General features: G+C 40.9%; 1 protein-coding gene across 5 annotated transcripts in view; it reads left to right on the top strand.

Moving 5' to 3' along the window:
* LOC148008934 (uncharacterized) overlaps positions 1-12,326 on the top strand; it is an 82,692-nt gene that overhangs the window by 18,848 nt on the left and 51,518 nt on the right. For 2 of the 5 annotated variants that reach the window (XM_087673888.1, XM_087673889.1), the window contains exons 2-3: positions 4,784-4,866; positions 4,941-5,152. In XM_087673888.1, the coding sequence (XP_087530014.1) occupies positions 5,110-5,152 (43 nt within the window). In that variant the 5' untranslated portion in view covers positions 4,784-4,866; positions 4,941-5,109. Of the gene's footprint in view, positions 1-4,776; positions 4,867-4,940; positions 5,153-12,326 lie in introns of all 5 variants that reach the window. The other 3 variants (XM_087673887.1, XM_087673891.1, XM_087673890.1) reach the window with 2 other exon arrangements.

Raw genomic sequence — 12,326 nt, 5'->3', positions numbered from 1 at the left:
AAGGGAAATGCTACCGCTGGAAGAAATCAGGACATTACATTAATGAATGCAGGAAAAGGTTGGCCAAAGAGAAGAAGGGTTTTGGCTTGGTTGTCCAGGAGACATTCGCCACTCGGTCTTTGGATGGGGGTGCTACAACTAATTTTGTAGAGGAGGACTATGCTTTCTTGACATGAAGTTATGACACAGCCATGGCTGATAGTGCATTTAATACTGCTGAAATGCAACATACTTGGTATGGAGGCACAGCACTTCACGTAAGTGTTTGTCCACATCATTGTATTCAGCCCCTGTAGGGAAGCGTGCTACATGTGCCAATAACAGCAATTATGATGTTTGTGGCATTGGTTCAATGTTGATCATTGTTGCAGATGGTTCAGATTTCATGCTTCTAGATGTCTTGTATGTGAGTGGTATCACAAAGAATTTATTATCCATTTCAGATTTCAATAAGCATGAATTTTAGGTGCTTGACTATGCTCTTCGATTGTTAGATACCTTGTGTAAGGGTCTTTTTTTCTTGGACACATATGAGAGTTCTCATGATGCTTTGGTAGTTAGCACTCTTATACCCGCCATGCAAAATGCAGAGTTTTGGCATGCTCCCTATGGTCGCATGAGCTTTGGTAGTCTCACGACTCTTTAGAGGTGTCAGATGGTTAGGTTGATGCTTTGCCTACTTTGGATACTCCACTTCCCCATGCTTGTGAGGGTTGCATTTGTGGCAAAATGCACAAGTTTGCCTTTAAGAAGGATTGTGTAGTGAGTACTGTCCAAAAATTGCAGCTCATACACTCTGATATGTGCGGTCCTATGCAGACTAGAGCACACAGTGGTCATTTGTATTTTGTTATATTTATTGATGACTACTAGAGGTACACTTGGGTGTATGGTTTGGAGGAAAAATTGCATGTATTTATTCATTTCAAACACTTGATTGTAAAATTGGAATTAGAAATAGGTCTAAAGGTGGAGAGACTATGCATGGATAGAGGGGGAAGTATACGTCTCATGCATTTGAGATATTTTTGCTTGAGCATGGCATTACACATCAAGCCATTGTAAGGATGGCACCTCAACAGAATGGAGTGGTTGAAAGAAAGAATCCCACACTTATGGAGATGACTAGATGTATGCTTAAGAGCAAAGGGTTGGCACATAAGTTTTGGTTAGAGGGTCTTTAGTGTGCTAATCATGTCTTGAATTGTGCACTAGCAAAGGCATTAAAGACTATCATACCTTTTGAGGCTTGGCAAAGAAAGAAACCAAAGGTTGATTACTTTCGAGTGTTTGGATGCATAGCATATGCACATGTACCAAAGGAGCTTCATGGCAAGCTGGATGACAAGGCCATAAAATGCATTTTTGACTAGCTATAGATGGGAACGCAAAGGTTATTGGTTGTGTGATCCACACACAAAGAAAGTGTTTGTCAATAAAGATGCGATCTTTGCTGAAAATGTAGCTTTTTCACACGATTGGTTTGAAATGCTAGCCACCTATGATTTGGGTGATGTATTCAAAGGCTTCTTACCACTTTCTTTGGGGTTTGAGCATGCTAAAAGTGGTCTCATAGATTTAGTACAACAAGCTATTGCAGCACCACATGCCATTGAATAGCAAGTACTTGTTGATACTTTGCCTCTAGCAGTGGAATATGCAGTACAATAAGAAAGGGCTGCTAGACATATAGGACATCATGTAGGGGGTGCTCATTTGGCTAGTCTTTCAGAAGTAGACGATTCTTGTGATGAATATGTATTTATGAGCTCATTATTAGATGATGATGAGCCTACTTTCTTGGAAGAAGTCCAATTGGATGTACATTGAATGTAGGTCATGCGAGAAGAATTAGATTCTATTGTAGCGATTGGTCCCAAATGGGTCTATAAATTGAAGCGTAAGGCTAATGGTGCTATAGACAAAGTACAAGGCATGTTTGGTAGCCAAAGGCTATGCACAAAAGAAAGGCATAGATTATGAGGAGACATTTGCTTCTACATTGAGTATGAGTACAGCTAGGTGTGTCTTTGCTATGGCTGCAAATTATGGTTGGAAGGTATATTAGTTGGATATTGAGACAACATTCTTGAATGGCAACCTACATGAGGTGTCACAACCTCCAAGATTTGTGGTGAAAGGCAAAGAGCACATGATTTGCATATTGTATAAAGCTCCTTATGGCTCCTCATTGTTGTGCTAAGAAATGCACTTAGGCACTTAAACAGCCCCAAAACATGCTTATTTTAGGCTTATTTTAGCCAAAACCCTAAAATGGGGAGCGGATTGAGAGAGTTAAGTGGGAGAGGATCTAGAACCCTAATTTTCTATAAATAGGCAGCCAGCCCTCCACTCTTCTCTAATTTCCTTTCTTTATGGAGGTCATTGATCCAAATGGCTTCACCCAATACAATGTTTATGTTGGACCATTCTAACACCAAGTTTCTTGTAATTTTGTCTGAGGCTTCTATGCTCCATCACATGAGGTCTTTGGGTCTTTAGACACTCTCCGAGGTGTGAGAGGGGGTGTTAGCCTATATTTTTGAGTTAGGCATCTCTTGGTCGTGAACTCCATCAGAGTCTGACAACATAGGAGCTCTGATTGTTTCAGATCATTCTTTTCTTGTGTATTTCTTTTTCAGTGAGTTTTGGATGTGTTCACATTGTCAGAGGTTAGGTTTCAGCCCCATGCATTTCTTTTTCAGTGACTGGAGGACCTGTTAACACTTGACACTGGGTGATCAACATTATTTTATTGTGATCTGCATTTCTTGTGGTGATTGCATTATTTTATTCATCAAAATGCAGTTGGCTAGAATTTTTGGCCTCAGTTTGACCATGTGGGCCATTTTTCAGGATTTTTTGCTATTCAGAGCATGTCACTTGGCTGTTGCCATTATTCATAGGTGTTCTTGTGCAGATTTTGGACAACACACTCTGACTTCAACCTCTCCTTTGTCTTCGATGCTGGTGTTTGATCCGGTGCCCTCACTTACGCCTTGGGCTAGGTGCAGGGATTGGCTACTCTTTATATTCAGCTTCCATTCAGATTCAATGTAGATTTGTCACTTTATTTTCCTTCTTTCTTTGAAGTCTTTCTCTTCTCTTCTCTCTTCTTTGTCCATGTTTTTCTTTTGTTGTGCAGTCTCACAATTCTAGAATCTTGTAGTAAAGTAGGAGCAAAAGAAGAAGGAACAAAAGTAGAAATGTGTGCCTTGCACTGGAGTAGATGGATTAGGCTGAAAGAATGGAACATACTAGGTGTTTCTTTCTTTAATAGGGGTGCCCATCCTAGTTGGAGGCTCTAACAAACTTGCAACATCTTTAGTTGAATACACATCATCTAAAGGCAAAGAATCATATTTACCTCAAATTGCTTGTTGGGCTTGATACATAGTGTGACATACCCCTAGCTGAGCCAAGGGAGAGGATGTTTGGTAGTTACTCGGACACCTTTCTTGAGTAGTGCCGTCCAAACCCCTTAGGATTTACAAACTTAGCTTGTCTTGTGACTTTTGAGTTTGTCCCATAGTAGAACATTCAGACTTGATCCATTAGGATCGACTTGAGGAATCTATGACCTATCATGTTTGTATTGGCATTCTAGCACCCAACCAAGAAGGATTGCTTGAGCTGATATGGAGAGTTTCCTTCTACATGCCCTTGCTGTAATTTCTGAAAAATGAAGTTGAAATCAGCATCTAACAGCGCACATTTTGCCCTTGACTTAGGATTGCCCTATCTCTTAGGATGGACTAACCCATGTCTAATTGTTGTTCATGTGGAACCGTTTCTCACATTGGTGAGGCACGTATGCTTTTAATCAGCCTTTGAGTCATTCACACACACCTCTAAACCATGTCCTACTTTGTGTCCTTGAGCTTCTTGGTAGACCATGTCATGGCCATTCTCATATTGCATCCATCTTTTTGATTTATATATCTCTTTTCCAAATTTATGGTATGGGATTTGACATTGCCTCTTCAAGGTAAGACCTTTCCATTTTCTTTTTCTATATGTTTCATGTCATGAGTTTAGTCACCCATGACCCAAAGAGGGGTTTGTTAGCGTTGTTTATTCTTGTGTGTGAACACATTATCATGTGTAAAAGTGTGTGTTTAGGTGTGAACACCTTTTATAGAACTCAGCATTAAATAAGTGTCAAAGGATTTGCTACATGCTTAGCTTACATGTTCATGTCCTATCACTTGTACTTGCATCTCGCTTATTATTATCAATCTATCTTCCTGTTCATCTAAGTGCGCCCCCCCCCCCCCCCCCCCAAAAAAAAAAAAAAAAGGGTGGAAAAAACAAGCTCAAAACCAAACCAGGCTCATCCACCGTGGCTTGCTGGTCACACATGCAAGCTCCATGTCTAGGTGCAAGAGTTGTCTCTCTCCCTCCCCCCACCAATGGACTTCCATCAGCCTGCTGGTCACACACACAAGCTCCATACACAACAACTCTCTCTTTATTGTGTGTTTATCTCAAATCTGTTGTCATTTTTGTGTGATTATAGCAAGTGATGTTGGTCTCAAGGTAAGAGTTTCCTCTGTAGCATCTTTCTCTAATTTGGTAAAGTAGTCCCTTTTTCTAAGTTTGTGCATATGATCTAAGCATACTCATATCTGTACACACACACCCCACACACATGCATATGTGCACTTGCATGCATGTGTGTATTATTCCACATATGGGCTATGAGTATGCTGTTTTCTACCATTGCTTAAGTTGTCAAGTTCTGCTATGGATTAAGTTCTTGCTTTATTGTTGAAGTGTGCAGGCTGGAAATCAGCAAGCTTTGCTATTTTTGCTGTACTCCTTTCCTGACCATTGTGTGAACTTGCACACCTCCCATAGAGCAAGGTAGGACACATTGCAGTTTGACACAAGATCTGCACCTGACCAGTTGCACTAATACAGAAGGTATATGTTGACAGGCTGCAGAAAATTCACGCTTCTGTTATATGTTGGTGGAAAATGCTAACAAAGGGCTGAAAATACTGCTTTTAGCTTCTACACTTCTACAATGCATGGTTATCAGTTAAACTCAGAACGAGCACTGGTGGCATTGTCTGAGATGCACACATATAAGAATCCGTGCGAGTGATGGTTATCAAAATGAGCGGGTCGCAGCGGCGTTGTGTGTTTGGTATGTATTTTAGCTTTATTTTTTCTGGTCTTGGTAGTGGTGCTTTGACACATTTGTAAGTGTAAATGGTGCTGACAGTTTCGAGGCATGTCATGTTTTTAATCACAAGTACTATATGTGTCACTCATGTTGTGTTGTGTTGTCTAAGTCAATGCCTATTGAATTAACCACAGGTAACACTTAGGTTAATTCTTAGAACATGGTCAGAATCCCACATCTATGCTCTTGGAAGAGAGGATGAATACAATACTGAAAGTCAATAGAAGTGCAATATGCAGCCAAGAGCTTGGGCCTACCTACATGTGCCATATGATGATCTAAATCTCCTTGTGTGGAAACATTAACCTGTGGCTGCAAAGGGCCTGGAGACATAGTTAAACACTATGAAAATGGAGACAATGAAGAACCTCATCATGAACGATTGTGCCTAAGAACTAGGAACTAGAATGCCCATCAAACCACCTTAATACAGACAGTCATTCTAAGAAGCATATTGACACAACTTAAAAAGCTCATTGACATATCTTCACAAAGTCTAGTTGAGAAAATCAACTAACTAGAACTGTAGACATCAGTAGTCAAGGAAAACAACAATGCCAACCCTTGATTTAACATGCTCTTGACCTGGCTATCTATCTGAGCCTCAATTGAGGCCAACTGTTCTGTAAGCTTTGAATAAGTTTCTAACTTCCAGGCTATGCAAAAAACCCGAAGTTTGCTGGGCGATCATCAACTAACAAGAAGTGGAGTGATCCATGAAGTGAAGGTGTACTAGGGCCACAAAGATCCTTGGACTAGAACAAGAGCATTTAAACTTTGAAATGTGGTCTCTCTATAGCAAATATTGTGTGGTATAGCTTGCCTTCCAAGCAAGCCTTGTAGATACCCTTGGTTTCCTTAGTGGAGGCAATCATGAATAGTAGCTTTAGGATAAAGCATACTCAAACAGGTGGATAATGAAAGGTGGCTATGCCATAATATGGAGAAATTTGGTATATCCAAGAATAGATGGTAGAAGTAGAGTCCTTAACTTGAGAGAGGTGTGAAATGAGTCAGACCAGGGTTGCATTCCATTCGCATATAGTATGTTTTGTATGGTACAGTATTGTATAGGTTCCATGCATTCAAACTGTATTTTAAAAAAAAACTCCATCTCCAGAAAAATGACCCCCTTTTTTTTGCTATTGTAACATCAAACTTGTAAGTTGTCTCTTCTTTCAAACCTCATCTACTCTTTCACACTCCTCCCTCATTCATCTCACAAATCAGCCTCCATCTTCTTCAATCTCCCTCTCTTGAGCTCAGGCCTCCATTCGAAATTTATCAACCTACTCTCCCTCTCCCTCTCAGTCACTTTCAAGTTTTATCCATAAATATTACACTCTCCCTCTCCCTCTCCCAAATCCCTCTTCCTCTCTCTCTCTCTCCTCCTTTCCCCTCATTCTTCTCTACAATGCTAGGCCTCTTCCATTAGAGAAAATGAGTAGAGAATGCTCCAATTAGAGAGCCCGAGTATGATGATGATGGGAATGTCATCACTGATGACGACTTTGATGAGCCGTCAGAGACGTCTTCCAGTGAGGGCGGGCTCTTCACCTTCCAATGCATCTAGGCTTGATGATGAGGAGTCCTCACATGAGTCATGAGTCATTTTGTCTTTTGCCATTTTGAGTCCTTGTATGAGCATTGAGTTATATTATGTGCCATGGCAGATTCCCTTTTGTATCTTTTTGGAGTACTCAATAGAATATGTTGCATGACTCTAGTTTTAATTCTTATGTGCCCTTGTAATTGTTTTCTAAACTCCAATTCATGAAATTTTGTGCTTTTCATAATCTATCTTTAAGTTGCACATTTCATATGTGTGTAGGCTGACTTTATATATATTTTTATATGTATTTTTTTAAATGAATGTACAAAATAACTTATTTTATTCTTAAAATTTTTGTGTTTGAATGTATCATACTAAATGTACAAAGCCACCTTGATGAGTTTGTTAAGGCCCCCTCATGCAACCCTATAGTAGTAATCTCCCTTGATTGAATGTCAAATGATCTCAATGGAATCCTCATCAAAATGAAAAGCCTTCCCAAGTCGGGTAAGATGATGAATCGAAAGAAGATTCATGAGATGGTTGTTGTCATAGGAATCTTGGAGTGTTCCCTCCATCAAGTAGATCAGCAAGCTTGCTATTTTCACATGTGATTATATGGAGAAGCATTACAATCAAATCAATGATGGTTAGCAGTGCTGTCCACCAATCAATCATCTTCTGTAATAGGCTTTGTAAGAATAGGCCCAATATGATAGGCTGAAAGCTACCTCAATAGGAGGGTAGTGAAAATAACATTGTGTGTCAAGCTCAATAAAGCCACAAAAGCCTAGTTTGGTGAGGAATCTTGGAGTGTTGCCTCCATCAAGTAGATCTGCAAGCTTGCTGTCTTCGCATGTGATCATACGGATAGAAGCATTATGATCAAATCAATGATGGTTAGCACTACTGTCGACCAATCAATCATCCTTTGTAATAGGCTGTGTATAAATAGGCCCAATATTATAGGTTGACAGCTACCTCAATAGAAGGGTAGTGAAAATAACATTGTGTGTCAAGCTCCACAAAGCCACGAAAGCCACTTTGGTGGGGTATCCTACTCAAAAGTATAGGTTGAACAATCATTCCATGAGCTTGTTGTTTATGAGCTCCATGTCCATACTATGGCATTCTCACCAGTGTATAGTTCCTTACACTAGATTCACTCTCATCCAAACAAAGGAGTATAGAGACGTAGAGTTGATGTGGCAAACTCTCGTGCTTTTAAAAGATGCCCATGGATGCAAAAACTTGACGAACATAACCACCTTGCCCAAAACATGGAAAGTGCAACTCCTATCGGGAAGGAGTTTTCAAGAATGGACTCACATTTCTCACATCACATGCTTCCCAACATGCCAACCATCAAGAAACAATTGTAAGGCACGTTGTATACAAAAAATCGTGTACTGTTATGTGTGAAAGTACCATGCTCAATTTCTTTCAAAACAAACTAGTCCACATTGTTTACAAAAAATCATGTATTACTATGTGTGAAAGCACCATGCTCAATTTCTTTCAGAAGAAACTAGTCCATTTAGACTAGTTTGAATTCAGCCTTACTCTCTCCAACAAGATGGAGTAGAAGAATGCAAGGATCAGTCTTCTATGGAGATTTCGAGTTTGCATGCTCTCAAGAGTTGTTACGCTTGTGTTCCTTCATAGTTCTAGTGTGAATGCTCCTTTATCCACGGGCACTTTTTACCTTCTAGGTGGAGAAGAGTTTTTTTCCCCATGTGAACACCTGTCAGTGGGTGTAGTACTTTAGTACCTTAGGAATTGTACTTTTATTATCATTCTCACATAATGGATGTGACCTAGCAACTCTCTCCTCTCTTGCTATTCACTTCAGCGTGAGTGCGTGTGCGTGTGTTGCTAAGTCGTAACCTAACAACAGTATTAGAGTCATATCTTCATTTCTCCACTTAGCTTGTGAGCCATTGTCACCACAGCTGTCATTGAGCCATAGCTCGGTCTCCTCTCCTCTTTTTAGGCATCTTAGCCATTGAGCTTCTTATTTGGTTGTTGGTTCTTGCCATTGCTCACAATACTGCCCTATTGGAGAGAAAACCTGCCTACTTCTCTTGACTCGCCAATGGCAGCACCAATAGCGCTTGGTTTGCCACTTGTAGCTATAGTAGTTCTAGCTGCAAACATTGCCTATATGTGACATCTATCATTCCGCGGTCCTCTGGTCAGTTGGAACAGTAATGCTGCCTTGCTCATAGAAAACACTAGTCTCTGATGATGGGTTTGGTTTTTGCCTCCTGCACATGATCTCGCTTGCCTCCTAAAGTTTCATTGAGAGAGTTGTCCATCTCCATTTTGGTATTCCCATATTTTGTGTCTTATATTCGCCCATTTAAGTCTACCAATTATGGCCGACTTCTGTCCTATTATAGGGAATCCACTTATTCACACCCCTCTACCACTCATCCATTGTAGACAGTGATGTTGAATGGAAGGAACACATTCTTGGAATGGGGGATCATGTGATTATTAGGAATGGGGAATGTATTCTAAGAGGTAAATGTTCTCATGTGTCTGGTAGTTGTTCTTTAGTTGGAATATCCCAATCTCGTTCCCCTTATAGGGAATGGATAAGATTAATCCTTTATTTTAACCTTAGAGGGGATCATTTTGCACCCATGCTCCTTGATACTTATGGCGTGATTTTCCTTGTAGTACCTCTCTCTCTGTGCCTCTCTCGAGCCGAGACTTGACATTGACACTTGTATTGGCCTTGGTGTCATAGGGACGTGAAATTTGAGTGCTTTGCTTAGCGTTTGATTAATTTAATAATCAAATGTGCAAAGTGAGATGCACATGTGATGTGCAAGCAAGTTATTTCATGGTAGCAGGCCAAGGACCACAAAATATAAGCGAGTGCTAAAGGCAAAGTTGTAACAAGTTATACGTGTTAGGTTTTAGGTGGTTTTTGGTGCCAGATATTGGTCTAGAACACTTTAATTGTGGTGAATTGGAGACTTGACATTACTTAACTCATTAATGCCAATCTAAGGCTAATAAGTGCTCTGAGATACTTGGGGGAAAAATTGGCCTAGCTAATTTAATTAATGACTGGCCAGATATTGTTCTTGTTGTAGAAGTAATCATTAAACTAATTTTCTGAATTTGTGTTTTGAAAATCAATCTAATGGGTTGGATAATGCTAGAAATTCAGTTTAGAAGGGTACCACTTGGCAAAACATGTCCATACAAGTTTGGAAAAGTTGAATTGGGCTTGAAGAAAGAAGAGAATCTTGTTTTTGCAATTTGGAGCTGTTGGAAATGTGAAACAGTGCAACGGAGACATAGAGACAAAGGAACAGAGAGAGGAAAAAAGAATGCCGATGCAAATGAGAAAGCAGAAGGAGATCGATCAATCTGTGTGCATAGTCCATAGCGTGAGTGAGGGCACCAAATCAGGTTGATGATGATGGGAGTACCAAGCACGGAGGAGATGGAATGTCGGAGTGTGTATCTGCCAAGGAGAATAGTAAGACTCGAGAGGATGGATGCCAAGTGTGGGAGAGGCATGCTATATATAGCCAAGAATCCCCAAATTTGGTTGATTGTGCCATGTTGCTAGTCTTGGCACAATAAATGCCAGAAAGAAAATACCAAAGGCCACAAAAAATCCCTACGGGCAAGGACAATGTTTGGTAGGTGGAGGTAGACTTGGAAATGCAGAAATTGACCTAGAAATGCACACATGATGTCGACAACTGAAGAAAATGCACAAAAAGTCATGCTCAAATAGAGCTGCCTCCTCCATCAAAACACTTGATAAACATGTTAGAGCTCTTGATGTCCTCGTCTAACTCCGATTGAGACTCAGGCAGGAGATGACAGGGCATGACAAACATGATTACTAACAGTCCCTCTCAGATCCTAGATGTGGTGGGAGGCCAAGGAAGAAATGGATCTTGGGGTGGCAAGAGGAATGCCAATGTCTAGGAAGTCTGTCAATGAAGACTGCCAATGAAGAAGCTTCTCATGATCTGGGGAAACCCCCTCTAAAACAGTAGGGGCCAGGAAATCCACATCCGCATCACCAAGATCGTCCTCCTTTGAAAGGGATGGGGGTACGAGGGAACCATCGGAGGAGAGGATGGGGGATGGAAAGAAACTTGTGGAATAAATGGTGCACAAGCAAGAACGGGTGTAGCAATAGATAATTACCTTGGAGGATCCTACATAAGAGAAGGGAAATTGAGCCTATGAAGCTCGCTCTCATGCCAAAGTGTTGCGATATCAACCCCTATAGAAGAATTCTCAATACAAATGCCTTGCTCGGTGAAGACAACTGAGGTACCAGGCCTAGTAAGGCCATAAATGGAGAGGAGGGGAAGGCCCAAGTCTAGAACATAAAGGACCCGTAAAAGGTGAAACCAGCCTTCCTTCTCGCGTAGGGTGGTTTAACCTGATTAAGCACTTAATTACAGCAATTAGCAAATGAACATAATCTGAAATGCTCACTTTATCTTCATAAACTTGAACAGTGGACACCCTGTTGGCCTCAAAACTGGCGCCCCTTTCAGTATTTCTTTAATTTCAATTGTTGATGGATAAATTACAAGCCGAGATTTCACAATCTCCTTGGCTGATTCAAAAGCCCCTTGCTGTTCCAATAATCAGCAAAGCATTCGGGCAAATTGCCCCTTGATTTTCACCCAGGACTTGCTCTAATGGAACCCAATTGGTCAAATGCTGCCCAAAATTCACAATAGATGGGTTGGCATCTGAAATCCTCACAATTCCACGAATTTCGGGTGCTGATTTCAGTGTACAATGCCTTTGACTGATGGCACGGGTCCCAAGGTGGCTACTAAACCCTAATTATTGCTGTAATTTAGGGTTTACAGCAGTAAACTCTCTGCTGTCTACTAAATTTGGCTGTACTCTGCTACCCATGGCTGAAAATTGCTGAGAATACTTGAGCATAGACTGGAGGAGATGAGAGAATGCTGTAGAAAGAGAGAAAATCAGTTGAAATGTATTTTCTGATTCATAGCTCTAATGACAAATCTGATGGCACCAACAGCTTCAAAAGGGGGGTCAAAAACTAGCTCGGCTGGCGAGCCCTCCTCCCCTACTGTCGCCTCTCTTGAGGTGGAAGAGAAAACTCCCTGTCTTGCCGTGGTGCGCGATCAGTCGTCGTCGCCTCTCAGAGCCAAATCTTATCACCTCCTCCCCCTCCACCAAGCTTCGAATGGCTGCCATTCAGCTTCCACCGCCCTCTAACAGCCTTCTCCCTAGTTGCATGGGAAAGTTTTGCCAAGTGGCAACCTTTCTAATGCATTTTCAGTCATTAAATTAAAATTTTTCAGAATTAATTAATTCTGAAAATTAATTTCAGCCCTTTAGACCCTGCCCAAAATTAAACATGCCCATTTGGAATGAAATTGGCTGGGCCATTTGCAACTTGGAGTGGTTCCCAACCTCTGTTGACCCTAAGACTAGCATTAATTAATTAATTAATGCTAGTCCCTAGTGTTACCACTGACACTTAATGGCCAAACAATTGTCCTAGGGTCCATCCTGGCACCAACTGACCACCAAAACCCAGTTGGCATAACT

Source organism: Lygodium microphyllum, unplaced genomic scaffold (assembly GCF_053477565.2).
Source record: "Lygodium microphyllum isolate KBCC unplaced genomic scaffold, Lygodium_microphyllum_v1.1.10 scaffold_44, whole genome shotgun sequence".
Taxonomy (NCBI): domain Eukaryota; kingdom Viridiplantae; phylum Streptophyta; class Polypodiopsida; order Schizaeales; family Lygodiaceae; genus Lygodium; species Lygodium microphyllum.
Note: the sequence above shows the minus strand (reverse complement) of the source record. Positions and strands in the feature narration are given on the sequence as shown.